Here is a 27841-nt window from a genome sequence, read left to right as displayed (position 1 = left end):
TACAGTTGAGAATGATTTTTATTTATTGCTGACAATTAGAATGTGGTCAAAAGGAGATTGTGTGAATTATTTGAGAGAAAAGTCAAAACTGTGAGCTTAACAGAATGAGATTTGAAAATAGTGAAACTATTTCTACAAAGAAAGGGCTTATTTTTTTTCTTTTGTCAGAGGGTGGAAGGGAAGAGAAATACAATTAGAGACTAAATAGTTAAGCACCATGAAAGCAGACTTGATTCTATTGCAATGTAAGAGGTCATCAATTTTTGTGCAAAGTTCCTTTCTGTCACCACTGTCCCTATACAGAGGAGAGTGTCTTGCTGTGTTAGTGCTGAAATGGAAGGTTGATTCCATCACATTATGCAGGTGCTACTGCAATTGTTACAAATCCCTTAACGTGTGAAAATTTGTCACAAGAGAAGTCTACTTGCAGCTGTAAGGGCCCAGCTCTCCGAGGTGTGAACTCAAAATAAATTTTTGATCTCTCCCTCGGGGCCAGTCGTGCCAAACTGAAAAAGAAAAGAATAGAAAAAGAAAAAAAAAATTAGTTCAGGCTTGCATTGTCTTCTAGGAGATTCCCAAGAAACAGAACTGCAGTTACTTGAGACCTAGCCTTGGGTTTTGAGAATTACTTAGGGTTTGAGGCCATGTGCAGACTAAGAAATGAGAAAGGACAGTACCATCTTCCTTTACTCTCAAGTGGAATTATGGAAAAGAGAGGTGCAATGTCACAGCTTCATCTGAGGGCTGGATGCAAACTTGGATAGTCAGCACAAACTCAGAATAGAAAAACTTTGATGGCAAAGATCAGTGCTCTGTCCAATGCCTGCTTGGTTCATATCCATTTTGGCAATAATGATTTTTCTAATGGCCATTGTGCTTTGGTCTGTATCTCCTTTTGGCCTAAATTGGCTTACTCTTTTACTGGAATAATGTTTTCATTTTTTTTTTATGGATTATTAAGTCCAAATTGTTTCACAGCCAAAGCAAGTCAGGCTATTTTACAAAAGAAGAAGCTTTAGGAAATACAAACTATTAGTCAACCCTGAGCTGATGTATAAAGCAGCAGAGTCCAGAGGAAAAGAAAATAAAAAACAGGAACAATTTGCTTTTATGTTTTGAAAAGGCAAGTTTTTTCCTGCTTTAAAGGAGAACACAGCAACTTTTTGTTTGGGCTGAACCAAGGGGAGTGTCTGACTTGTTTGCTTTAGCCCAATTATTTTTGTAGTATTAGAGTATTGTATATGAAAATAAAAACAGAATGCCAAACTGTAGAATAAGCTTCAGAGAGACAAAAGAATTTGGCAAGTGCATTTGATTTCCCAGGAAAAAATAATGTTTGCAGGTTTGGCTGTTAAAGAAGCTCTATGTGGAAAAAACACCACATGATTAAGGAATCATATCTACATATATTTGGTGGCATTTTTGTTTTCAGAAATAGAAAATATAAAAAAGACGAATCAAGTGTGGTTGTTTTTTTTCTTCTTTCTGTTTGAGGAATTAGAGGTGCTGTTGGGGATATTGGAAGCAGCTTGCACTTACTTGATCTTGACCTGTTGGTTCATCAGAGTGACCAGCAGCACGCAGCGGCTGACGGGCTCCGGGAGGGGGTTGGCATAGGAGATCTCCAGGGACACAGCTCTGTTCACCACAACTCTCCGGGGCACCTGAAGGACAAAACACGTTCCTGGTCACTCCCAGGTTTATGCTTTCCTGGAGTCAGAATTCAGTGGAGCTGCAAGTGGCATTTAGCTGACAAACATTAGCTTTCCTCGTGTTTGAAGCTGGATGTGGCTTAGCTCAATAGGGCTGTCCAGCTGTCTGCAATATTTTGTGCATAATTTCAGTGAAATAGAGCCCTGGCTATACAGACATGCCCATGAAACCTGTCTGATCTTTTGGTTGCTGAGTGGCTTTTTTGGCACATCACTGATTAGGATTAAAGTGCTAAAACAATAAGCACTGGTTAGAATTAAGGGTTTGAATCTGTATTTTGGCAAAGTTCTTTGAGGACAACACAAGCACTTGCCAATACATGGAATGAAAACAAGTACTGTGGAACAAAAGGCAGTGGCTTGTGACTGGGAAAAAAAGAAGGTAACAGAGCTGTTCTAGAAAACGGGGCAGATTCAGGCCAGGGTTCAGAACTGGCCTCTCACGTCCTTGCATTCTCAATTCAAGCAGGCAGAATTTTGGAACAGCATCTGAAATGGCGGCCTAAATTTAATACATTTATCCCCAGATTCTCATCTTAATACCTGAGCTCCAGAAGGACCTTTTAGCATCTGTTCAGAACATCAGGAAGAAAATTGTTCACCTTAATGATGATGTTTGTGTCCTCTAAAATGATTGTCTTCTCCACCAGCAGCTTCAGCCCATGCGAGCGCATGACTTCACACAAAGCAGTAACTTGGATCCTTTTGTCAGTGGTCAGATATTTTCCATAATGACTATAAGGGATCTTCACCCGGATATGCTTCCCTAGAATTCAGACATATATTTAGAAACCATTACATTTTGCATTTTCAAAGCAGGCTAAAAAGAAAAGAGTTATAGTGAGGGGTTTTATTAATTACTGAAGAGAAAAAAGATGGCAGTGGAGTTTGTTTATATTTCCTTCTGGTGAGACTTATTGTGTATTTCCCTCTTCTGGTGATCCTTGCCTACTTTAACTCATTTGACCCTTACAGTTTTGATTAGAGGATTTTGGCCTGAAACTGAGGGAGTCTGCTTATCTGCATTTCACTGGACTCCTGGCCCTTTGTATTTCTTATGATTAGAGGTATAACCACTTTAATCTATTCCCTCCTTGAATCCTCTTTATTTTACCTCAGTCAAGAAGAAAGTTTGGGTCAAATTTCACAGAGATCCTTTTCAAATGACCTGGTCAGCTGCTCATTGTTGTCCTAGAACTTTTCTGCTGTGTATGGGAAAAATGTTTATCTTTGTAGCTCCTGGGGATGAAAAATATCTCCATAATAATTTAAATAGTCTTTACTCTTCAAAAGAGAGACAGAGTTTCACTGTAACTTTTAACCTTTTTCCTAGATGATTTCTTTTCATGTGCTGCCTGCTGGGTGCCAGAAGGAACACATCAGACTTTTTTTACTTGTTAAGAGTAAGATGTGTTCCTATGTAATAATCACCACACACACATGCACGTATGTATACATATAGAAACCATGACACACACACATAGTGCTGCTTCTGGAGCTATAAGTGTAGCCTTCTATGTAACATTTCATGAGACATCCACTTAATGCCTGAACTACTGAAAATTTGCAGAGGAAAAAAAATAATGTAAAATGTACTCATAAACAATGAGTAGCTGCACTACAAAGCTGATACAGGTGTGATACTGATGCTTCCTCCTTCCAGCTGCCTTGCTGTGGCTAGGAGCAGAGCTCTGCTGGCTCCTTAGGGACATTAAAAGTTACCTTGTTTAGGACCAAGCTCCACAGAAGTGGCTGCCTTCAGGATCTCTGCCACTGCTCTCCTTGTGTACAGGATGGTGGAGGCACTCATGTCCACCCTGATGCTCTTGCGGTCAGAGGAGAGGTTGTTGAGGACCAGGACCAGGTTAATGTCTTTGCCAAAAACTGGAGGTTCAGCCAGCTTGAATTTCCCAGCGATGCCAGGGTTTCTCATTGTCTCTGAAGATCTTCCCCTGGGAGAGTCTGTGTGTCCTTCTGTGACACTTACTCCCAATATCTTACCCAAGGCCTTTCTATAGACTTGTCTTTCCTCAGAAGAACCTGGTGAAAGCAGAGAACCAAGTAAAATTCTACTTTTGTTGCAAATGCACTTCTTCTGTGTAAAGGTTTTCAGACCAACACAGGGTATCAGCATCACTCAGAAGCACGCAAAACCCAAAAGCTCCCTGTATCTTCATTAAGCCTCCTTTTAGGTTTTTCACAGGGGATATACCATGACAAGGTGAATAAATCACTAAAATGAAATATGATGCATTTGTATTTGTTTAGAAGTGAGATTTCTTTTTCTCTGGTCAGAACATGCAGTAATGTGCTAAGTGATACTTTACTGATCTGATGGCAGCCAGCCTCTCTATTAAATATGGTTGCACTAAAACACTGAGGAGTGAAACCCTGAGGGTTTGTTTGCCTTGGGTAGTAAAATGTATTTTATAGCCCTGTTTTGTGTATGCATTAAATTTTACTCTTCTGTGGAAGGGACTAAAGTATATTTTGTATTGTCCCTTAATAAGGAAGCTACTGAATACACAAACCCAGAAATAGAACACCCATTGTATTAAGAAAGCAATCTGAGCACACTGGCAGAAATATTTTCTGAAGGCAGGGGACAGATGTTTAAACAGCAGGTTATCCATTGCAGCTTCCCAGCACCAAGGATTCAGTAGGCAATAACAGGAGATCACTTGTGCTAACTCCTCTACCTTCTGGATATTTGTAGTTAGCAGTGATATCCACACGGCCATTGCTGCCCACAGCTTTGGTGCTGATAGACCTGCCAATGATTTCAGTATCGCAATAAACTCTTTTCTTGGTTCCATCATTGTACACAATCCATCTGTTGCAGTCGGCGTTCACCTCCGAGTACACAAACAAGGTGTCGTAATCCAGGCCTACTTCACCTTCTTTGATAGCTAAGACAGATGCAGGGCCACACTGAAAAATGCCTAAAATGTAAAAAAATAATAATAAAAAATGGTTAAAATGTAAAAAAATAAAATAAAAAAAAGGGTTAAACTTTATTAGCTGTGCTCAGTTTGGAGAAGGACTCTTAAGTCAGGCTGAGAGCTTAGGCTCTTACCTCTGCTTTGTTCTTGTGGAGTTGCATCTAAAACTTGCCACCCATTGTATGACCTTCCCAGGTCTGGGCGAATGAACCAGCTTTCGTTCCAGACATGATAATCCCTGGAGACAAAGAACAATGTCTAAAAAGAACAATGATATAGAGTAGTCATGCAAACTTCCAGTTGGAGAGGAGTAGTGAATTAAAAAAAAAAAAATTCTAAACTCTAAACTGAGACACAAAATGTCAAGTTACAGTACCTCTTTCAAAGGACAGATTTACTGCCTGCTTTTGAGGTATAGACCTCAGGGCAGGGAGGGAGAAAATAATGAACTATGTTGTTTGTTTGTTTTCCAAATGCAGTATTAATTTAGATGGTTGTATTACATTTTGCCCACTCAATCACTTTTGTACTACTAGTGTTCATCTTTTTAGGTCTCCTAGATCCTCTCTATTGTTGTTGATGAGATGGAAGAAATTATATTTACCATGTGGAATCCTTGCTGATATTAAGACTCCTTCCAGAGCTGTCATAGTACTTATCGATACTCAGGTTTCTATCCACGTCATGGGCAGAGTTAAAATTTGAAACCAAACGAGTTGGAATCCCCAAGCACCTCAAAACTGAAATACATTTCATAAAAAAAACAAACAAGCAAGAAATGCAACAGAACCCACACAGCTTTAGTTCAATGATTACAAATATCTGAGAAACAAAGTGTCTAAATATTTTGTGATTCTTCAGCATTAGTGGTCTTCACAGCACTGTTCCATTTGTAGAAATTATTGCTTTGTAGTTTTGATAAAACCAGAGGTCCCAGATGCCTCCATTTCACCCCAGCCCTCTATCCTGACAGCTTACCTGTGCACATCACACCTGCAAAAACCCAGCACTGGCCGTACTGAACAGGTCTGTAGTTGTCCTGGCGCCATTTCTTGAGGATCACCACGCTGCCATCCCATCTGGATGGGTTCTCATGCGAGTGGAAACTTCCTTGCCACTTCCCCAGGAGAACTCCATTATCGTTATCATTTCCATTGATCTAAAGAGAGGCCAGTGGGCAGAACGCACGGAATGAATTGTCTGCAGTGCACTGTATTTAGCTCATTCTGTGGCTAATGGCTGAGCCTCAGTGGTGCTTTCTGCTCGCTCGTGTGGGGCTGGGGCAAAGTTGTCCATTTCTTACCATAGAACTGATTACTCGGCCCACATATTTGGGATCTCCTCTTCGGGACACATCCATGGCTGGGTCCTGACGGTAGTACAGGCTCAGATCAAGCATGGTGAGGCAGATGTTTAGGAGGTCTTGAAACTGTGATCAGATAAGATACATTTTAAAGAAAAATGATGGTTTCACAAGCAGAATAAAAGGAGATTTTACTGCAGTTCCTCCTTTCTGAGATATCCCAGCCCAAAGGTAATAGGGACAGTGGGGCCCACTGCGAGCAAACCACAAGTAAGGCTACCTGGGTTTGTGCAGTTATTACATAAACAGGAAATAATGATAAAATAAATGCTGTTGGAGACAGATTAAGAGTCCAAACAATTTCCTTGTGACTTACCTGTCCATAAAACCACCCTCTTGCTTCAATGTACCTTGCATTGCCCACAAAGATTATTCCATTTTCATTTAGAACATATTCTTGTCTCTCATTTTCATTGGACATGTAGACATCATCACCTGAAAACCAAGTTGGGCAGGCTTAAAGCTGAGAATACCAGCAACCTTTCAGAAACATTTTTGTCCTGATTTAGCAAGGAGAAAACTTCTATTTGCAAAAGAGAAATGTAACAGCTCCATGCACAGGTGCAGTTCAGTGGTAATGTCTGCTATTATATATGGCCAGGGAAGGTGGTGGGGGGTGGTGAAAGAAGGATCCATATTATATTACTTAACCTTTTCCCCCTACTTTTAGTGTAGCCTTGTGTATTATCTAAATGTCCCCCGTCTGCATATTGTGGTTTTGTGAGGAAGATAGACAAAAGTCCAGGCTAGTTCACTGCATTTTTCTGTCTTCTCAGGGTAGTTAGAAGTGGAACAGATTGAAAAAGATTTGAAAAGAATTATACAGATGACATTTTTCTCTTTTTATCCAGATGGATTTTTCTTGTTTTTAGATTTCTAAATTAAGACCTTTGCTTGCCTGATCCAAAGTCCTATCAGGAATGTTATTAGGATAACCTGCTCAGCCATTCACTTGGCGTTCATTGTTCCTCATTGTTTTTCCAAGTTTATGGCACAGTATTTAACTGTTACGAAAGCACTGGTTCCCACAGAGGTTTAGGTTGTTTTAGTTATTCTTTAGGTAGCAATATCTGCTTAGCTCTGCTTTTAATTCCATAATGTTTAAATATATTTTCTGAAAGGTTCAGGATTGCAGGAAATACATACAAAAATATCAGCTTTTCTATTTTATTGAATCAACTTCTTTACCTTCCTATAGGAACTTCCCATCCTTCCCTTCCTGCAAATAAAAAAATTGCAGTTTATTTTTAAAATTGTATCATATTATATAAATCTATTTTTGTGATTGTCGTCCAAATGTTTCAAAAATAACATCATCACTGTTGATTCCTGGAGTTTTGGGGTAGCGTGGACATGGAGACGTGTGCAGTTTCAGGTGCTGCACTTCAAGGTGTGGACCAGTTGAAAAAAGTGGGAGGAGCAATAAGAATGCTCAGCATTCCTGAAAATCTGAAGTATGAATTAACTCAGAATTATTTAGCAAATGGGGGCAAGGAATGGGGCAAGCATTGTAATAAATTCCAGAAATTCTTGTGAAGAGGATGGGGCAGGGGGAGATAAAATCTATTCTTGGTGTCTATCACACATAGGAGAAATTATATACTGAAGTCAAAGCAAGAAAGATTTGGTTAGTTAATAGGATAAAGATCTAATAGAAAGGCTTGTGTTTTATTGGAGGAAATTGCCAGGGGAGGTGCCGGAGCTTTCCTAATGGCTGGTTATTCAGAAGGAATTCAAGACCTCTCAGGAATGACATAAGTGATGAACTGAACCTGCCTTAGAGCCCTGGTGTGGGACTAGATGACTTTCTAAGATCCTTCTAGCCCTGTGAGTTTATTATTCTGAGCAATCTAAATGTCCTTGTATAATCACTTGAAGAACATATTTTTTTTTTCCTAAGGTGCTCTCAATAAACCTTTATAGCTTACTAAACTAGATTTTTTTTTTTTTTTGGTCCAGAAGATTTTTCATGTATTAATTTATCCTAGTAACCCTTCACTGAACATAGTTTAATTCTTGTCATCTCATCGAATGGCATTAACATTTAAGTCTGACTAAATGTTTTCTCTTATACAGCTTAAGATTGCATTTTTCTTTTTCAGGGCCATTTCACTTGGTTCTTGGTCTTTGATTAATAAGGGCTTTCACATTTTTCATGATTTCCAGGTGATAGGTCTGTCACTGAAATCATTGTTATTTCTCCCTAGAGGTGTGGTCTTTTATTTCCTATTATTATATCTTATTTCTTCTCACCTTCTCCACTCTCTAAGGTCAGCCAGTTATTCCTGTGTGTTGTCCCAGCCCATCTGGGCATGGACAATGCTGTTTAATGTCATTGTGCCAAAGTCAGTGATGAACTATTTGATCCAAGTGTTTTTTCAGATGACACTTAAGGATCCACTCTCTAGTAGCTTTTCTCCAATCCAGTATTTTTTCTTTCATCTCTAGTCCTGACTGTTTTCTTATAAGTAGTTCTTTATTGATATTACAGTTAATGAATTAATTTTTGTATTTCTCAGCTTAAGGACTAATCTCCCACCTGGAACCATATCTACAGACCAGATTTGCCATTTATTCTGTGCCAAGAAAATAAATTTCCCATTTCCCTTCTGCTCTGACACTTACAATAGTGGTAGCATACCCTCAAACTGAATCTGTTCCTGTTTTTCAAGATCAGGGAGCTATTGCACTCTGCAGAACTTATTCAGCAGCATCCTTCATTCAGCATTAAGGATATTCCATTTTATCTGTCAGTAGCCAATGCATCTTCTGGTAAATCTGGAGGACTCTTCCACAAAAACATTAGTTTAAAATTGTAATGGGCACAGCTTAATTTTTCTGTTTTCAGCTGAGAAGAGTTTGGTCTCTTGAGTACCGCTGCCACGCTGGTGTTCCAGTTCAGGAGCTGTCACATATTGCTGTCCCTGCAGTGTGGTTTCCATCAATTACAAGTTACACACAAATTATTTTTCAGGGATTTCTGGAGAGGTTTTTCCCCTCAGGACTGTGTAGAGATGGCCTGAGTTTCCTGAACATATTTGTATAATTATTTCTGTCTTCCAGGACTTGCTGAACTAATTAGCAGCTTTTTTCATCTTGGCTATTGACGCATTTCTTAGTGGCTCTTGACTAACATATGGTCATGGAAAAAAATAGTAGATGATTGTGGCTACTTTTCTCTTGTAAGCTGTTTACTCACTGGGATGGCTAAGAGTTCTCTTAACACCAGGGTGTCATGTTTTCAGGCTAATCCAGGTTTCTAGACTATTGCATAGTTGCAAAATATGAGAAATTTGCAGCCTCAGCATGTTGCAGGAGAAATGCAGAAAAGAAAAGCTGGAGCAACAAGAGGTGTCCATTTTCAACCAAAAGAAGAATATTGGAACTGGACAGGAGCCAGCAGTGTGTGCTTTTCACCCAGAATGCCAACCACATCCTGGGCTGCACCAACAGAGGGGTGGGCAGCAGGTTGAGGGAGGGGATTCTCCCCCTTGACTCTGCCTTTGTGAGACACCACCTGGAACACTGCATCCAGTTCTGAGATTCTCAGCACAAGGAAGATGTGGAGCTGTTAGAGCCTCCAGAGGAGGCCACAGAGCTGCTCTGAGGTCTGGAGCCCTCTGCTCTGGAGCCAGGCTGGGAAAGCTGGGCGTGTTCATCCGGGGGAAGGGAAGGCTCCAGGAAGAGCTCATTGTGGCCTTCCAGTGCCTAAGGGGACTTCTAGAAAGGAGGGAGAGCAATGCTTTACATGGGCTGAGAGTGATAGGACAAGGGGGAGCTGTTATAACCTAAAAAGGGAGAGATTCACATTAGCTGTTAGGAAGAAATTCTTTACCAGAGGGCAGTGATACCCTGGAAGAGTTTGCCCAGAGAAGCCCTTGTCTACAGAAAAAGCAATCTGCTAGTTCTGAAGAGGCTGTGATATAACCCCATATAGCACATTGTGTTAGGGTACAAAGGGGGTGGCAGCAGCTTTTTAATGTAGTGAAACCAGACCTCTGAGCACAGAGCTCAGATTGCAGCCTCTGGCGACCCAAAGAGTGACAGCCTGAGGGAGCAGCTCTGTGCAGGTGGGAAAGCAACAGGGTCAGCTGTGTTCAAGAGCAAAGGCACTGGCACCTACCTGGGCACCAGGGGTTGAAGAGCAACACAAACTGGCCCAGGTATCTGGAGAAGATCTTGTTCCCGGAGGTGACACGGAGGGTGAGGTTGTATCGCCCAATGACGGCGTTGGCTGGGCTGGAAATTGTGAAGGTCGTGGCTCCAGAGTCGCTGGGGCCTTGGGCAGCACTCCAGCCACTGCCCCCCGCCTCAGAGAGGTTGAATGCTGCCCTTGTGCGATGAGACTCCGAGGGGGATGGCCCTGCCAGAAAGAAGGAGTCACTGGTTTCCATTCCAGAGTGTGGTTTCAACATTAACCTCACACTTGAAATTGAGCACATTGGGGTGCGGGAAGCACTAAAAATACAGGCAGAAAAATCATATGTCTAAACAAAATAAGGAGAGAACTACAAGGAGTAAAGATTACGGTTCTCTGAGAACACGGATTAGCTATGGGAGTGTTACCTATTTCAGTGACAAATCCTAGGCTCTCCCCATTCTGCCTCGGTCTGTTGAAGTACAGGGTGATATTGAAGGCTTGTCCTCGCCTCACGGTCAGCTCGGTGTTGGCGTATCTGTCCGTGTGGTGGTTGGCTGCATTGACTGATGGCTGCCAACTAATGTGTGTTGGGGTCAGGTCTATAAAACACAAGAAAAGTAATGGAGAAGCAACTGGCATGAGGTCATTTGCTGTTTAGTGGCGTGATGAGGTTACTAAGAGCAATTATGTTTTGTGGGAGGAAGTACAACTAAAAAGCAGATGCCCCATTTAATTAAGTCTATTGGTCAATAATGGAAATCTGTCCTTGGGTTTTGTTAAAGAGCCCTCATACAGAGCACTTATGTACTTCCTATACAGCTTTGGATGCTCTTTTACTACTGGACTTGAAAAGAAATTTACAGGGGCAAATTTGTGTCATTTCATAATCAGCACCAAAGAAGGTGTCCTGTAGCCCCTTTATGTTTTGAACATACATATTTTTAGGGTCACAGGAATGGCAATTAGGACATCTTACTTTTCCTGCTTAGATCCCGATGCCACTTGGCCTAGATGCAAGGAAAAATGCGTAGTGAGAGATCATCTGTCTTATATGGATGAACAAGAGGTATTTGAGGACATGCTGAAGCTTTTGACAAATCAATCCATCTGTCTGAATCTAGCTCTGTTCAAAGTGGCAGCCAGACCACTGGAGTTCCTCTTCTAGTAGACAGTAACTTCATGTCATAGAAGAATTCTTGCAGAGTGCTTGGAGTTCTCTGATATTGTGTCCTCCTGCACATATGCTGTTATTATGGTCTGTGGTTTAAACTCCATAAAGTGGTTCCTGACACCTCAAAAGCTAAACTGCCCTGTTGGCAAGCAAATATGAATATGATATCCCTTGCAAGATTGTTTTCCCTTCCCTGTTTTCTTGCCATGCTCAAACCTGAGCAGTTATGCTGTCTTTGGGAATGCTGAGAAGCACCTTCTGTGTTTATACCTGCCCTGGGAGACTCTACAAAATACACCTGGAGCATTCTGCTTCAAGTTTTGACAAATGCTCAGGGCAAGTACCTTGGTGAAGGCTCTTCTAAACCATTTTTATTAAGGTCAGTGTCATAAGTGCAATGAGGTGGGGGGTGGGGGGAGTGAGGACAGGATGGGGACACACGACCACCACCATTTTAAAGGGAAATCAAAAGAAAACAATAATAACAACAAAAAGAATAGGATGGAAAGGATGGATTAATGCCTATGCAATATTATTGTAGGGATCTTCAAACCAGCTTCTAGGTCTATACCACAGAGCTTATCAGTGAAATGCTAAATCAGGTCTGAAACAACATAGCTGCATATTAAATGACAATTTACATCTAATCCTTGAACAAGAGGTAAAAGTAAGACTAATTTTGCAAAAAAAGTGTTATCATTAAATTCAAGGAAGAATTTTTTTTCTGGTAGTTTAAGACCACAAAGAGGTAATGTGAGAAAGTAGTGATGGGCTGAAAAGGAGAATTTTTAGCATGAATATATAGGACAACAGCAAGCTGCTCTCCCTGCAAAGCTGATTTGTAAATGTTTTTTCCAGCATTAAATGAGAAAAAGCCCTGCTTTGCAATTGCCCAGTTCAACAATCATCTTCATTTTAAACTTGAACAAGCAGAGATGCTCTCAATTACTATTTTCCTTTGGAAGGGTTTTAATATATCTTTGAATTCCCATCTATAGGTTCCATGCTCACAGCTTCATTTGAATGGATTGCACAAATTTTGTTAATACCAAGCACAACACATCTCAGACAAAGTATTTAAAAAATGGTGCCTTTTGATGTAATGAAAATTTCTTTTCTCCTCCCTGTCCCAATATCCTCTGTTTAGCTCAAAAATTATTCTCAAACAAGTCTTAATAATAACAACATTAAAACCTTGAAAATGAAGTGCAAGAACAAATTACAATATGAAATTATCTTCAGATAAGAAATCTGAGCAGACACCTACAGGGCATGAATCCTGAGGAAACAGCCCTGAGTAAATATCTGCTGAAGGGAAGCAAATGACTTGCAGAACTCACCTGCCATTCCCTCAGCTTATGAGAATTGCATACAACTTCTGCTTTGTTCTTCAAGGATGTCCAAGTCACATCAATCATAAAAAGAAAAAACACAGCAATCTTTTCGTGCTGTCAGCTGAAATTTGAGAGAAGGGAGAGGTACTTAGCAGTTGTTATTAATACCTGTAAAGTTGTCAAACGAATTAACTGGTTTCTATAATATATGTCTGTCTAATGCCAGAGTTCCTACTCAACGTGGGTGTAATTATGGGAGGAGATACCAAAATTATTTACTCAGAGGAAATGCATGCTCTTGAATCCCAAGACAAGAAGAGCTTCCTACAAAGATAATAGGTGTGCCATGAATAAGTTATCTTTAAGGATGAGGAAATGGGGAATGTGGTGGGATGTAAAAGCTGTCTGAAGGAAAAAGGAGCATTTCCTGATGACTTGACTTCCAAGTTGGTTAATATCACTTCTGTGTTTGTCCAATAGCTGTGGGTTGGTTTCAGAGAGTTTTTTTTTGGTCTAATATTATCTCAAATGCCCTCTGACAAATAAAATTATAAATTCTAGAAACAAGTATCTGTTTACCTGTTAAGTTAGCTCCATATATTAGTATTTCCCAAAAGTTTTATTTCAAAAGAACTCACAAACTAATAACCTTGATTACTTTTTGTCAGCACAGACTTTAAGCCTGTATATTTTAACAACCATGACTATATTTCTTTTTGAGTTTATAAATACATTTATTTTTGGTTTTGTACCATCACTTTGTAAAAGAGTACAAGTAATAAAATTATGTAGTTTTGAAGAGGATTATCTGCTTAAGATTCTGCAGCCCCACTGATCATGTTTTAGCACTCAGTAAAGACTTAAAAATAAATTAGTCTGAGTTTAAAGTTACAGAGAAAGAAGAACCAACTGAAATAGCAAAAGTTAAGCTCCAGCAGCTGTTTCACAGGTTGATTTTACAAGACTGGCTTTGTACCTTTTTGAGAAACTTTGCCTTCCTATTACAAAGACTGTGAGTACTTATTAATATGACAGTCATGCTAGCCCTATCCCAAAACACTGAAGCTTTTCCCACTGGGCAGCAGTACACCTGGCACAGCACATCTCCACTTACATTATAATTCAGCGGTTCTTCCTTCCCTTGGAAGTTTCCAGGATGTTCAGCTGTCAAAGCTTGTTCCGGGAATCACCTCAAATGGGTTTGATTGCTGTCCAGAGCTACTTCAGTTGGTCTTTTTCTCTTTTCCTTAATTCATATTCCTTGGAAACCATAAGAGCCACAAGCCTCTGATGTTACCCGGTCTTCACACACGGCCCTAGTGACAAACCGCATCGACCAGTTCTTAAGTTCAGGCGTTCAGTACTTACAGTGATTGCCTCAGATGTTACACATTGCTCCCACTGGCATTTGACTGTTTCCTTTCTTCTTCCTTGCTGCTCACACACGTAATTATGTCTCAGAACACTTTTTCTGTCTTGGCTGTAACCACCTCCTTTACCTCTGCAAGGCACGCCCACAGTGGTGCTCACCGAGCCACCAGAACCTCTCTCAGACTGGCCTACATCCCAAACTGGCACCTGCCAGTCTCACCTTCACCACAGCAAAGCACCAGCAGCTGCTTTTGCAATCCCTTTGGAATGCAGCAGTCATGGTTCCTAAGTGACTAATGACTGAACGTTGTCACAGGTGTTTTTCCTAGCTCAATTCCACCCACCCGTCATCCAAAATGGTTCAAAATACTTTGTTCCTCTTTTTCCCTGGTATCAGAGTCTTGGAATAGCAGTTCAATTTGCTAACTTTCAGAGAAAAACTTTTAGATTTTATTTATCTCCTTAATAATTTTGTCTACTGTTCATATCCCCAAAGTAACTAAATCCACATAACAATTGTCTTGTTACTACTTTTTGCTACAAAGAGGAAAGCAGTTTAAATTCTGCAAAAAAACCCCATGGCAGAATCTCCTCCATCAGTCTGTACTGGAGTTGTCTTTTACTCACACTCATTAACTTCATGTGCAGCGAGTGTTGCTGGGGAGGGTCTGATTTAAGGGTTTCTCTTATTTCTGCTCATGCAATTCACTTGACTTTAGCACAATCTGGGTGTTTCACACACACACAAGATGCAAAAAGAAGTCATTTAGTGTATGTCTACATTCTAAACTCATGGCTGTGCTTGAGCTTGAACTCCTGCTGTGGTTTACTGTAGGCCAGAGGAGGCCACCAAGATGATCAGAGGGATGGAGCTCCTCTCCTGTGAGGAAATTCAAGGGAATTGGGTTTCTTCAGCCTGGAAAAGAGAAGGCTTTTGGGTGATCTAATTGTGGCCTGCCAGTACCTGAAGGGAGCCTACCAGGAAGATGGCGAGAGACTAGTTACAAAGTGTGGAGTGACAGGACAAGGGGGAATGGCTTCAAACTGACACAGACTAGGTTTAGATTGGATGGCAGGAAAAAAATATTCCCTGTGAGGGTGCTGAGGCCCTGGCACAGGTCGCCCAGAGGAGCTGTGGCTGCCCCATCCCTGGAAGTGTTCAAGGCCAGCTTGAATGGGGCTCTGAGAAACCTGGTCTGGTGAAAAATGACCTTGCCCACAACAGAGGGATTGGAACCAGATTATCTTTGGGGTCCCTTCCAACCCAAGCCATTCTGTGAATCTGTGATTTACACAATGAGAGCTCTTGGCTCTGGCAAGCCTTGAGGAACACCAGGAGAAAAGAGAAGGTACCACTGTGGGCTCCTTGCACAGCCCCTCTGTAGCTCATCCCATTTTATGTGCAGTGTGGTCTCATACTGACATTCTGTGACTGGCAGCAGGAAACCAGGGTGGTTGCAGGTGCCCTTCTAAAGCAATTTTGCTGGCTACAAGGACAAAAGGACTTTATAACCAGTCTGATCTTGGGCTCCTCAACAATGAGTAGTCCTCGTGACAGGTCACAGTACCCTGTTTAGTGTGGTGGAAGTTGGGGCACAGAATTAAGATTTTAGTGCTTCCTGGACCAACAGTGCCAGAGCAGCAGCTTGTCTTTCCATCCACTTTACCTATACAGTCATTTTCAGTCAGAACTTGACTTACTGTCACACAGTTATTGCCCATAAACCAAGTCACTCACTGGGCTACACCTACTTCATTGGAACCCATCATTTAGCCTGTACCAGTCCCCCATAAAGGGTTGAAGTTTGCTTTACTAAGCTCAAATCTAAGAGATTACTTCATGTGACATTCACATTCACTGGACTGAGAGACATAATTCTGTCTCTCAGGAATTCTTGGAGAAGCACAGAGAGAAGATAAAACATTCTTTATCTCTACTCCTCTGTTTTCCCCATGTGGAATGTGGTGTGGAGATTGTTTACCTGCAGTGATTGCTGGGTTGGTTCTGGTGAAGGTTGTTTGGGGTCAGTGACCAGTGGGATCCAGCTGTGGCTCGGGCTCTCAGCAGAGAGTCACGAGTTTGAGTTAGTTAGATAGGTAAGTAAGAAGTAAGTATGTAGAATAGGATAGTATCTCTTTAAATAGTATATTAATGTAATATAGGAGAGTTTTAATAAAGCAGATCCTTCAGCCTTCTGATCTGGAGCCAGACATCATCATTTCTTCCCTGCATCCGGGGTTTGCCGCATTTTTTACAGAAACTTCCTGACACATAATCTATAGTGAAGAATTCCTAACTCTTTTCAAGTAAAAATACGCTCAGACTTAAGATTACCCTGCCTTTTATTCCCAAAGAAGGCTTTCAGCAAGTTCAAAATATCAACATTCTAAAATCTGTACAAAATATATATGCTGAACTGGGCAATTACCCCAATGTGTTGAATGGCTCTCAAATTGGACACCACCCAAATTCCTGTTGAACATTTCCTATGCCTCATTTGGTCGCTGTGATTTACCAAAAAAAGAAAATAAAAAAAAAAAAAAAGGAAGATGTCAGGGCAGAGATTGTAGCAAAGAAGACAAACCTAAATGACATAAATTGTGCAAGTTGTTATCACTATATTGTAGAATCACAGTTTCAGGAAGGAGAAACACTTTGGAAGTGTTTGGAAGTCCACTGGATAAGGCTTTCAATAAGTAACAATGAGTTTATGAATGTGTGTGTAGAGGCATCTGGAGCCAGGGGGAATTAATTCCAAAGAAAGCCAGACATAAGTCAAAGAGTCTCTAAGTAGAAGGTAAAATGTTCTTTTTAATAACATGGATATTCACAACAGTAAATGGACAATCAACCAGTTTTTTCCTCAGTTTATTTAAAATTACAATGTAAAATTGCAATTATATGATGTTGGTGACCCTTTATCAGAGGAAATGAAGATTTGTTTTGCTGATTATCTCATTGTTTTCTGTACAAGATTTCTTATCACATTTTGTTCAGTTTATACACACACAGACCACTCCTTGTATATCTTCATGTTAGTTAATCACATTTACCATCTTAAAGGTCTTGATATCTGCAAATTTATCACAGGAGAAATTAACAAGTAGATGTTTGGGACCCGCCTCAGAAGGGATAAGTTTAAACTTGGTGCTGGATTTCTCACTGGCTTTCAGTGGTGGTATGCTAAAAAGAAGGAAACAGAAGGAAAATGTAAGTTGAAAACAGGCTTAGGCATCACGCTTCAGTTTCTTCACTAATCGTCTTCCACCTGAAGTAAGAACTCTTATCACTTCAAAGTAAGACGACCATGAACAGAGCACACATGGCTTGACTATCTGATAAGTATTTAAAGACTCAAGTCCATACATTAGAGGCTCTCACAAATTCGTTATGCAGTAACCCAGATAAGCCCACAAAGGGGGACATTAATATGTGAGTTAAGATTTCACGCAGAACAGAGGGTGTAAAACACATCACTGAATCATTGCAAAAGAATAATCAGAGACCATGAGGAATGTTAATATCAAGTCTTGAATTAGAATGGAGTGTAAGCACCAAGGAAACCTCAGTGTTTACAGAGCAGGAAATTCTGAATGGAAGTTAAAATGTTTTACACGGTGTGTTTTGTAATTCTTGGAAACTTGTTAATGTTTTTCTCTTACCCTGACATATTGTCTTGTCTTGCCTGAGGATAAAATTGTGTGGGATAGACAACATGAGGTTGGTAGATTCCCTCAGGAAAGCTTATAAATGATGGGATGAACCATTCCTAATTGCTCAAGTGCAAATGACAATGCTAAGTTGCTCTGTGTGTTTGTTTGTTTGTGTTTGTCTGTGTATTCAGCTAAAGAGCATGTTCCTATATCCCAGGTATTTTCCAGAAATAACTGCATTTGTGAGGATATGTTGAAATTTTTGTGCAATTTGTTGTCTTTACAAAATGAGGGACAGTCTGAAAATTCAATCTTTCTGCTTTAATTATGAAATACTGAAGGAAAAGGGGCAGAAAAAGTTACAAAACCACCAACGCAGATAACAGGGAACTGGGATCTATAGTAAAAAAAAAAGGTATTTTTTCAGTCTTCTCAATCACTATCTCAACATAGTCAAATCTGTTTATTAATCTCGTAAGATAATTATTTCGTAGAATTCTGAAAACAGAGCTTGAAAATTAGTGTGCCTATAGCTCTCATTTTGGAAAAAAGCTGCTTGTCATGGTTTAGTCTGTTCTGCAAAAACTATCCTCCTCAAACTGTGATCTGCTGTGTCTGGAAAAGCTGAGCATGGAGCAGACCTGGCTTTGTGCTTTCCAGAGGTCCCACCCTTTGAGATCACAACCTGTGTCTAAGCAGTATTATTTTTTTTCCCAAAGCTGAGACACTGCTGTATCTGCTTTTTACATGTATTTGTACCTGTTGGATATAAATACATTTTGTTTACAATGCTGTGCACCCAGATTGGCACCTGCAGTCCATTTAATAAAGTGAAAAAAAAATATCCTGGTTGATATATGTTGTAATTTGGGTAAGTATGGACAGAAATAGTTGTGTATCCTATTGTTGGCCTTTGATCACAACAAGAAGGTGCAACCTGTCTGGCCTATAGCAGGATAGACAGCCTCAGCAACATTTACAGCTTGGGTAAGCATGAATTTTTTTTTTTCTGGAAGTGTGTGGTCCTGCTAGATAGGCAGGAAAACAAGTTCTGTCCAATTATGACAGCAATTATTTGACCTCCCAAACCATGGAGCCAAAGCCCAGCCTAGATGAAGAGCTGGTTCATCAGTGTGTGCCTCCCAGGTTACAGCTAGAAGAAATTGATGTCTCATCCCACAGTTCAGTTCCAACTCATCCATGCCCACATTCTTGTATGTTTGACAGCAGGAGGCATTTCTGGTACTCACCGTAGCTCCAGGATGCCCTGGAGCAGGTCACTGCCCTCCACCTGCAGAACGCAGTCCTTCACCTCCGCATCAATAGGATTGGTAAATGCCACCTCCACAAACACCTCTTTATTCACTTTTGCTTCACCAAGTACCTGTGCAAAGAAAATGCTTGTGAGGCCAGGTTCTCAGTGTTCTTTTCTAGCTGAGTCTTTTCAGGCATCAGAAGAGGAGATATTATGGGAGGCTGTAATGAACCATGGCAGAATTTTTAAATGTGAGCAGAGCATTTCTTTCAGGGAAGAAAGTGCTCTCAAAGAACTTCCTATCCCTTTTCTCTGCCACTGCAGTTACAACAAAGGGAATTTACCTGTATGTCGATGGCAGGATTGTCCAGGGTGATGTTTCTTTTCACAAGCACTTGAATCCCATCTTCTACATGACATAAAGCTGTGACCTGGATTGTTTTGTCTATAGTTAACTGCTGCTGGTATTCTGGATACTTTATCTTAATGGGAAATTGTTTTTCTGGAAGGAAAAAAAAAGTAATTAAGTAATTGGTACATGCTTTTATAAGCCCACAGAGCCTCATATCTAACATTAGTATTTTCCTTTTATGCTGTGTCTAGGACTAGGAAGACCTTCAGCTATCACTGCCAAAATAAATTTATGCAAATGTATCAGTTTGCTTTAGATAGATAGTGATTTCTTCAATGTTATCCCTTCTCCATTCACTACTACTGTATTGCCTGGCTTGTTTTCCCCCCTATTGCTCTGAAAGATGCAACAGCTGGAGTTGAAGGAGTTTAATTGTGCCTCACCAGAAGTTAAATTACATATTAAAAACATGAATTATGATTTCTGTTTCTTGCTAATGACTTGAAGCCCAAGATTAACACAAGACAGTATCAGTTGTGATTCAACAATCTTTCACCTCACGTTGGAGATGATGACACATCTCTTATCCCAGGCTCCTAATGGTAACATTTTCCAAAATGTAAAAAGCACTTGGGGACATGATAGTGTGAAACACGCCTTATTAATATATGTGTAATGTAATATTTTTCTCAGCCTTTTCTACCCGGTGATTTAGTATTGCAGTTTGTTAGAGCTTTTGCCTCCAAGATGACCAGCCTCCAATGTCCATTTACTGATAAAACCATTATGATTAAAAGTTATTTGAAAAATTACCTTCCTTTGGGGCCAGAGTGACAGATATGGAGTCCTTCCAGATCTGATTAACTCGTCTTCTAGTATACAGAGTACTCCATGCAGTCATATTTACATTTACAGTCTTAGCATCAGACTGCAAATTTTCAAGAACCAGAAGTAGGTTGAGATCTTTGCCAACTTCTAAAGAGCCTGCCACCTTGAATTTTCCTGAGATGTCAGGCTTCTGTTCAACTTCCTCTTGTTTTGGTGCTGTAGGATCAAATTTATCCTCAAGTCCTAGCTTCTTACGGGCTTTTTTAAAAATATCTCTTTCTTTTGCAGAGCCTGTCAGGGAGAACCATGAAAATTATCCTCAACAGTTAGCATGCATCTCTTATTTTACATGGCTGCTAGAGAGAAGCTAGCCAGGACATGTGTCTGTGCTTCGAGATAAACAAGCCCTCTGTTTTCTGCAGCCATACCTCATTTTCTGTGTCTGCAGTCAGTAACGTCACTGTCCTTCTAATAACATTTTTTAAAACATAAAGTCTTAAGACTAAAGTTTCCCTTTTCCCATTTCTATCCCTTTTTATGGCTATAACATTTAGAAATGTCAATTCTTATTTCCTAGCACAGAGAAAGGCCCAAATGTTGGGGAAGGCTGATGGTACTGTGTGGTGGGTTGAGTCTGGCTGGCAGCCAACCATCCACCCAGCCCCTCACTCCCCTTTTCCATAGGAGGAGAGAAGGCTCCTGGATTGAGGTGATCACAGTTTAACAGGAAAAGCAGAAGATGCTCATGAGCAAAGGAAAAAGAGAAACATAACATGGGGATGATGAGACCTGAAGGACTGAGAAGGTGCTGTGCTCTTGCACCCTTTGAAAGAGTTGTTTTTCCTGGGCCTAAGTACTGATTTAGCTCAGGTTTCTGCAACAGACCTTGTATCCTGCAGACAAATAACTGGGCTGCAGCCTAATTCTCACTAAGCAGAGGCAGAGAGTGCATGTCAGCAACAGGCAGATGGAACAGTGAACACTTTATTTGGAGATACTTGGACTTGACTTAGGTCCCACAAAGCAGCTCCATATCAGTAAGGGCAAGGCAGTTGCTTTTTTTTTTTTTTTTACTCAGTACCTTTTCTCCTCCTTTGTGTAGGAATTGAATAAATCAAGTATAAATTCTGCTCCTACTTTATAAATGCACTAAGAGACTCCTAACTGAAAATGTATATACTTTTGGGAATGAAGAATCTATGTGATCAGAACCAGTGGTTTTACTTACCTTCCTCATATTTATAATCCCTGGTGACATCTACACGATCATCCCTACCAACTGCCTTTGTACTGATGGAGGCACCAATTTCTGTAGACTTAGAGAATATCAAAGTTTTCTTTCCAGTTGCAGAGTCATAATTCCAGTACATACAGTCAGCATTCACTTCTGCAAACACAAATGGGCCATCGTAGTCCAGATCTACTTCTCCTTCTTTGATGGCATGCCGTGAGGCAGGACCACACTGATAAATTCCTACAGCATCAAGGAAAAGGAATTTAAGCATTATCTTTGACAGTAAGTAGATTATTAGACAGATATTTGTCACTGACTCCTGAATTGCCCAGTGCTGCTGTCCCTTTTAAGCCCTTTCATCCACATAAACCCTCATACAAGGCCAGTCATCAATATATCTTGTGTTTATTCTGAAAGCACACTTGTTTTATTTTATATTATCTCTTAATTTTCAATAGCATTTGACACCTACTTTGGAAATATAGGAATTGCTGTAAAAACTGCTCCTGGAATTCTAGTTTCTTTCTTGGCATCCACAGATGATCTGAAGCATCTGAAGCTTTCCTAATGCAACCAATTAAGTCTTTTCTTCTGCAACTATTTCTGAGTAGGTTGACAAATTGCTTTTACAATGATTTTACTTTTTTTCCTTCTCTCTAAAAGTGACTGGCTTAAAAAAATTTTGGCATTGATGCTGAAATAAAATTTGTGTACCTCCACTTTCTTCTTGGGGAGTTGCATCCAGAACTTGCCATCCACTGTATGAGGGGCCCAAGTCGTTGCGTGTAAACCAGCTTTCATTCCAGACATGGAAATTCCTGTGTGCAAGAATGAAATAAGTAAGCTACTAGTATGTGCTTATGGATTCCTGTCCACCTCCTTTAATCAGCCATCTTAGTTACATGGATTAAATGCCTTTATTTGCACAGTTCTTATCTGAGACTCACCACTTCTACCCTGACCCTCACTACATTAACTAGAAAGGTGCTGAAAATTGCATTGTAGAATAAATATAAATGTTCAAGGGCAGAAAACAAATTTGTGAAGTTATACAAAATGCTTTGAGCCTGTTTTTCTCCAAAAGCTTTGAGCCCATACACTTCCTTAGTTTTAGCTTTAGATTTGCTTCTGGCACAACACTGCAGTTCTACATGTCCCATGTAGATAGAAAGGGTCCAGAACAAGAAGGGGAGTAAACAAGACAGAAGTTGAGGAACTACTTCTGCTCTGTGCTAAATACAAGCTTGTTTGAACTGCTTTTGATACTTAATAGAGGCAGTAGTTAAATTACTTTCACTGCAAATGATGCCACTGTAAGCAAGTAGGTTCTGTTGAGCTTTTACAGTTTAACATTAAATGATTCTGAAGAATAGTTTCAAACTAGGTTATGTTGCCACTGTTTGATACATCAGGTGCAACAGTGCAAATTTTCAGTCAACTGTGGCATCATAGCTGTAATTTTGCCTGCCCTTGCTTCAATTAGCTGTTGTAATTAGTGTCACAATTCTTTGTTTAACTGAGAAAGAGTGAAAACACCAAATCTTGTAGTATTATTTTGTGAAACTTTTATTGATCCTGTGTATGTGTAGTAGTTTTAAAGGCAATTCTTAAGAAGATAAAGCATTTGTCATTAGAATCTATGCTCTGGAGACACTGTAGACATTGATAAGCTCTACTATTAAATATTGAGCCTTACCACACGCTGTCAGCTCCCCTCTCCAAATGATTTCCGTCTGCATCATAAAACTCATCCACACGCAGATTTCCATCTGCATCATGGGCAGAACTGAAGTTTGTGATTGTACGGGTGGGAATCCCCAGACATCTAAGCACTAAAGAGTGAAGAGAAAGCCACAGTCAGAAAGCAATATTTCTGCAGGTTTCATATAGCATAGTAATGTCTTCAAAGGCTTCCATATAGGAAGTAATATTAGTGCTTCTTTTAAGAGCATCTGTGCAATGGCTGTCATGTGCGTGACATAAAACATACCTGTAGTCAATACTGCTGCAAAAACCCAACATTGTCCATATTTAACAGGTTTGAATCCTGATTTCTTCCAGCTTTGCAGGATTTCACCACTTCCTGTCCAGCTGGTAGGATTTTTGCCACCCTCATATTTTCCACTCCAGTTTCCTAGCACCACCCCTTGGTCATCATTGGCGTTGACCTGAGAAGATATTCACTAAATTTATGATGAGGTAAATAAAGAGTTTACAACCTATCTGAAAGGGGCCTAGGTGTTACAGCAGATGCCACATTGAATTTCATCCAACAGTGCTCTCTCATAAAAAAGGGAAAGCTCACAGTAGGCTGCACTGGGGAAAGTGTGACCAGGAGGTTGAGGGAGGTTGTTAACCTCCTTTAATTATCCCTAGCAAGGCTGTGCCAGGAGTCCTTTCCCTAGTTTTGGGTCTCTCAGTTCAAAGGGATGTTGAGACACTGAAGAGGACCCAGGAGGGAGGGCTGCAGATTGTCAGGGGTCCTGCAGCACACAAACTACAGGGTGACGTTGAGAGCACTGGCCTAGCTCTGTCTGGTTAAGGAGGGTGGGGAGAATGTAAAACCAGCTTACAACCATTTGAATGTATGTTCTAACTAACCTTTCTTTTATATACCAAGAGGCAACAACAGAAAGCTGTAGCTTGGGAAAATCATATTTGACATAAGAGACAAATTCCTCATTAGGAGGGTAGGGCAGCTCTGGACTGGCCACCCACAGAGGCCACAAACCCTCCTTTCTTGGAGAGTTTCAAACCAGCCTGGCAAATCCATGGCTGAGCTGATCTAGTACCCAGTAGATCCACTTCAAATGGGTGACTGGACTAAAGACCTCCAATGAACTGGTCCCTCAGCCACCCCTGTCTTATATTTTCAGTGTCACTGCTGGATATCAAAGTGACAACTATCAGAATTATCCCAGAGGAGATAAATCTGGCAGGCTCAGAGCAGATGACCACGTAGGCCCATACTTCACCACCCGTATTGTCTGCTGCATACAGACAGGGACCTACAATTCTCTATGAAGTGGCCTCATATTTACTTTCACTGACTACTTTTAAAGGACACTTAGTAGTTTGCACTTTGTGGACCTGTTGCTTACCATGGCACTGAGAACACGGCCCAGGTACCTGGGGTCGTGTCGGTGAGATACGTCAGTGAGAGGATCCTGGCGGTAGTACAGGCTTCGGTCCATTATGGACAGGCAGATATTGAGGATGTCTCCTTGAAACTGTGGTACAGAAATAAATTAGTGTTTTGAAAACAGAGATTACTAAAAATCAGGGTGCAGAGAGCCACATTATTGTTGAATGGGGTTTTTAAATCACTGATTGAAGTGCTGCAGAGCTCAGCCAGGTGCTACCCTATAAAAATGTGGCCACAACAAACTCTGATGATCAGAACTCATTGAGTTTTTAAAAATGTGGAATCTGTGGACCTGAGGCCTCTCAGCATGCTACAGTACTTTACTAAGTTAAGGCTACATAGTCTTAGTAAAGATATTAATGTTTCTGCTGGTTGCTCTTCCAAGGCAGAGCAGGGAATAGTAAATTACAAATCCTCATATTGATCAGTGAAACAGGGTTTGGCACAAGTGCTGATTGCAACACCAGAGTCCTGCACTTCAGAGATGTATGCAATGAACTGGAAAAAGCAAACGACCCAGTTCATGGAAAAACAATGTCTGGTGTTTCAGTGCTACATTTACCTGGCCAAAGTTCCATCCAAAGCTGCTGATATGATTTTTATTGCCAGCAAAAATGATGCCAAACTCCTCTAGCACATATTCCTCACACTCAGCCTTGTTAGGCATGAACACATCATCACCTAAAAAACCAAAACAGAGAGATGTACAAATACAACAGGCAAAATAAAACAAAACCTCAATAAGTCTTGCTCTGTAAGGCAAGATCTCTCTTGATCTATAAGGGTGCTTGCAGATATCCACCCTTTGCTGTTCTTGGTGCTATAAACAGATTGTGAAACTCAGGATCTACAATTAGAGAAAGGGGTGGGAGGTGTCTGAGTGAAGATGGAGGTGTGACACTGCCAAATCTTTGAGAAAATGGTAAATATGACTCTTTTCTTGGTTCTACAGAGGCCAGACACACTCTTCTAAACTTGTGCAGAAGCAGGGAAGCTCTGTCAAAAGCAGAACCTTATCTTTTAGAACAATGAGCTCTCCAGTATGTACATGCTACAGAGCTGATTCTGTGTACCAGAAGGTCCTAAGAAACAGTTAGACACCCTTTTTTGGTCACTGATCCATGATGTTGTCAATTTTCAGCTACTATATTCCAGTATAGATCAAATGGAGAAGCTGCAAATATTAATGAAGCTAAAAGCAACAGATTCTTTAGAGGAAATTTGAGAGATTCATACCTGAAGACCAAGGGTTAAAAAGCAAAACAAAAGTGCCAAGACTTTGTGGAGAGGAGCTACCACTTTGAACACTCAGCCTGTAACGTCCAATGACAGCATTATGTGGGCTGGAAATGGAGATGCTCACAGAGTTGGAACTGGTGGACTGTAGAACTGCACTCCAGCCCTCCTTGCTCACTGTGCTGGAGATATCAAACGTGGCCTGGGTCTTGGTCGCCTTTGAGGGTTTTGGACCTTTCAAGAAACACAAATAACTTTTTTTTTTTTCCATGCCATGCTGAAATAGAGATTTAGTCATCAACAAACTCAGCAGGGATGTAACCCTCCCAACCCTCCCCTCAGGTGAATTTGTGCCATATATTGGCAACTGAAGGAAGCTGTGGCTGCTGACTGGGGTAGGAGTAATAAAACAAACACCTCACACAGTTCCATGGCTATGTGAATGAGCATGTTGGCTCTGAGGTATTTTCTTGCTGCTCTGTAGCGCAGATGGGGCCAGAAGAATGTCCTGAGGCAGCATTACTCTCCCTGTGAAAGAAGCTGGGGGCCATACCTGTTTCTGCAATGAATATTAAGTTTTGCTCAGGCCGTTCAGTTCCATTGAAGGTGATAGTGAAGGCCTGTCCTCTCCTCACAATCAGTTCTTCACTAGAAAATTTACTTGTGTGGTGTTCTCTTGCATTTTCTTTCAGATGCCAGTTGGTATTTGGCTGCGTTGCAGCTGTGAAAAAATGAGAAGAGCAAAAAAGCTTGAGGGTACATCCACAGAGGAAGGAGCACAAACACACTCTGAAGAATTTTGTATTACTTTCTACAGGTAACTGGTACCCATGTGAGGCTTCCACCAAAGTTAGAAATAATTTATTTGTGAGCATTTTTTTTAAGAGACTCCATCTTGCATAGGCTGTTAGAGGTTATCTAACATATCTATCTTTTCCCATGCACACAATAAATGAAAAAATGCAATTCCTGTAAAAATCCTTCTCCTGACTTTCAATGGAAGAATTTTCTCTTCCTTTTTTTTTTTTTTTTTTTCCTTGGCTCAAAACTCCTTAGAGAAGTAGTGACCTCTCCGTGTCCATGGCAGAGCTGAACATGAAGTATGGATGTAAGAAGGCTACAAAGAGCATCACAGGATGGGCTTTCCCCTTGCTCACCTTGGCCCATATCTGATCAATGTGTCCTCTGTATGCAGCTTCTGAAGCTTCCTCTGAAAGGCCTCCTGTACTTCTGCTGGCTCAAGGAATGACTTTCTTTGGTGCCTTTCACTTCTTTAAAGTCTGTTTGCAATATTTCCTCTGGGGGTGGAGCTTGAGTAGCTGTCTTTGCCCCCAGCCTTGATCTGACCAGTGGGGCTTGAGGATTCATTTTTCATTATTTTTTTTCCTCTCTCAGTCCTCACATCCTCATCTTGTTTCCTTGCAACCTAACGTGAAGCTTGGACAATATTTATTCCTAACAGTCTGGCCACTTGTTAAGAGTTTCTTAATATATTCAAAGTTATAAGAACTTCAGCATTTAGCTGCTTTTCTTTCTCTTGTGGTGATAAAGTTCTAGGAACAGCATAAATCCTTCTTGCAAAACACTATTTTTAATTTTAAATACTCCACGAGCAATATTTACAGGGACTTTTTCTTTAAATTAATTCCCTAAATCTGTTGTTTTGGAGCTGCTTTTTTCCCCCTCCCCACATTGTAGTAATTGCAAAACAATGACCAAGCTACTGTCTCTGCCCCAGGTCCAATCAGGGTCAAATTTAAAGAACCAGTTTTTCATTTATCACATAGCTGATGTTTAACCCTGTTCAATAGACAAGCACTCCATGTCATATTTGTATGACACACTACAGTGACAACAGGTAAGTATAATTGTGACTTGTGATAAAATATTTGCTTTCAGCTGGTGCTCTATTGTTTTTTCATAAGACATCTCTGACCATGCTACTGGTAAAGCCAATTTATGCTGAAAAATCTTCCACTTAACTTCAAGGAGAGTGAATTTTGCCTATGCTTTGTAGGTGGCTCCACTTTGTGTTAAGAAAGACATAGACTAATTCTGATACTTTTATGAAACAACCTGTAAAATTTGGTGAACTCGATGCAC

The 27841-nt window shown here is 40.5% G+C and overlaps 2 protein-coding genes and 1 long non-coding RNA gene across 9 annotated transcripts; 1 reads left to right on the top strand and 2 right to left on the bottom strand.

Moving 5' to 3' along the window:
• On the bottom strand, nt 1-12768 carry LOC137484067 (protein-glutamine gamma-glutamyltransferase 6-like). 4 transcript variants are annotated; one of them, XM_068207621.1, is made up of 13 exons: nt 12670-12768; nt 10584-10757; nt 10141-10380; nt 6334-6452; nt 5958-6083; nt 5633-5813; nt 5259-5394; nt 4789-4892; nt 4412-4654; nt 3435-3752; nt 2315-2478; nt 1540-1664; nt 1-506 (listed from the first exon to the last, which is right to left on the bottom strand). In XM_068207621.1, the coding sequence occupies exons 1-13, from the start codon at nt 12674-12676 to the stop codon at nt 356-358; spliced, it is 2088 nt and encodes a 695-aa protein (XP_068063722.1). In that variant the 5' UTR covers nt 12677-12768; the 3' UTR covers nt 1-355. The 4 variants fall into 4 exon arrangements, 2 of the variants coding, with proteins under 2 accessions (XP_068063722.1, XP_068063720.1); XM_068207619.1 differs by lacking the exon at nt 12670-12768 and having other exon boundaries at nt 10584-10823; XR_011004739.1 differs by lacking the exons at nt 1-506; nt 1540-1664; nt 12670-12768 and adding an exon at nt 2827-2951 and having other exon boundaries at nt 2342-2478; nt 10584-10823.
• LOC137484069 (uncharacterized) lies at nt 9480-26538 on the top strand. 3 transcript variants are annotated; one of them, XR_011004742.1, is made up of 5 exons: nt 9480-10180; nt 11148-11708; nt 23419-23556; nt 26081-26344; nt 26431-26538. It is a non-coding gene; the product is annotated as an uncharacterized lncRNA (long non-coding RNA). The 3 variants fall into 3 exon arrangements; XR_011004743.1 differs by lacking the exon at nt 26431-26538 and adding an exon at nt 16762-16832 and having other exon boundaries at nt 26081-26296; XR_011004744.1 differs by lacking the exon at nt 26081-26344.
• Nucleotides 16827-27841, bottom strand: LOC137484066 (protein-glutamine gamma-glutamyltransferase E-like). 2 transcript variants are annotated; one of them, XM_068207618.1, is made up of 13 exons: nt 26896-27841; nt 26292-26459; nt 25739-25972; nt 25065-25183; nt 24459-24587; nt 23348-23525; nt 23054-23189; nt 22072-22175; nt 21352-21597; nt 20109-20414; nt 19288-19445; nt 18939-19072; nt 16827-17218 (listed from the first exon to the last, which is right to left on the bottom strand). In XM_068207618.1, exons 1-13 carry the CDS (start codon nt 26903-26905, stop codon nt 17071-17073), a joined length of 2070 nt encoding a protein of 689 aa, XP_068063719.1. In that variant the 5' UTR covers nt 26906-27841; the 3' UTR covers nt 16827-17070. The 2 variants fall into 2 exon arrangements, with proteins under 2 accessions (XP_068063719.1, XP_068063718.1); XM_068207617.1 differs by lacking the exon at nt 26896-27841 and having other exon boundaries at nt 26292-26631.

The sequence above is a fragment of the Anomalospiza imberbis genome, chromosome 17, assembly GCF_031753505.1.
Source record: "Anomalospiza imberbis isolate Cuckoo-Finch-1a 21T00152 chromosome 17, ASM3175350v1, whole genome shotgun sequence".
Taxonomy (NCBI): domain Eukaryota; kingdom Metazoa; phylum Chordata; class Aves; order Passeriformes; family Viduidae; genus Anomalospiza; species Anomalospiza imberbis.
This window is presented reverse-complemented; position numbering and strand designations above follow the sequence as displayed.

Coding starts and splice junctions, on each gene's coding strand:
- LOC137484067 (XM_068207619.1), bottom strand. CDS start 10,797: ATGCCAGTTGCTTCTCCATTACTTTTCTTGTGTTTTATAGACCTGACC. Junction 5,814..5,957: donor GCCGAGTAATCAGTTCTATG/GTAAGAAATGGA, acceptor GCCTCTCTTTAG/ATCAATGGAAATGATAACGA. Junction 3,753..4,411: donor TAACTACAAATATCCAGAAG/GTAGAGGAGTTA, acceptor TGCTTTCACCAG/GTTCTTCTGAGGAAAGACAA.
- LOC137484066 (XM_068207617.1), bottom strand. CDS start 26,613: ATGCTCACAAATAAATTATTTCTAACTTTGGTGGAAGCCTCACATGGG. Junction 19,446..20,108: donor CACTCTGGCCCCAAAGGAAG/GTAATTTTTCAA, acceptor TTTTCCTTCCAG/AAAAACAATTTCCCATTAAG. Junction 17,219..18,938: donor CAGGGCATCCTGGAGCTACG/GTGAGTACCAGA, acceptor CCTTCTTTTTAG/CATACCACCACTGAAAGCCA.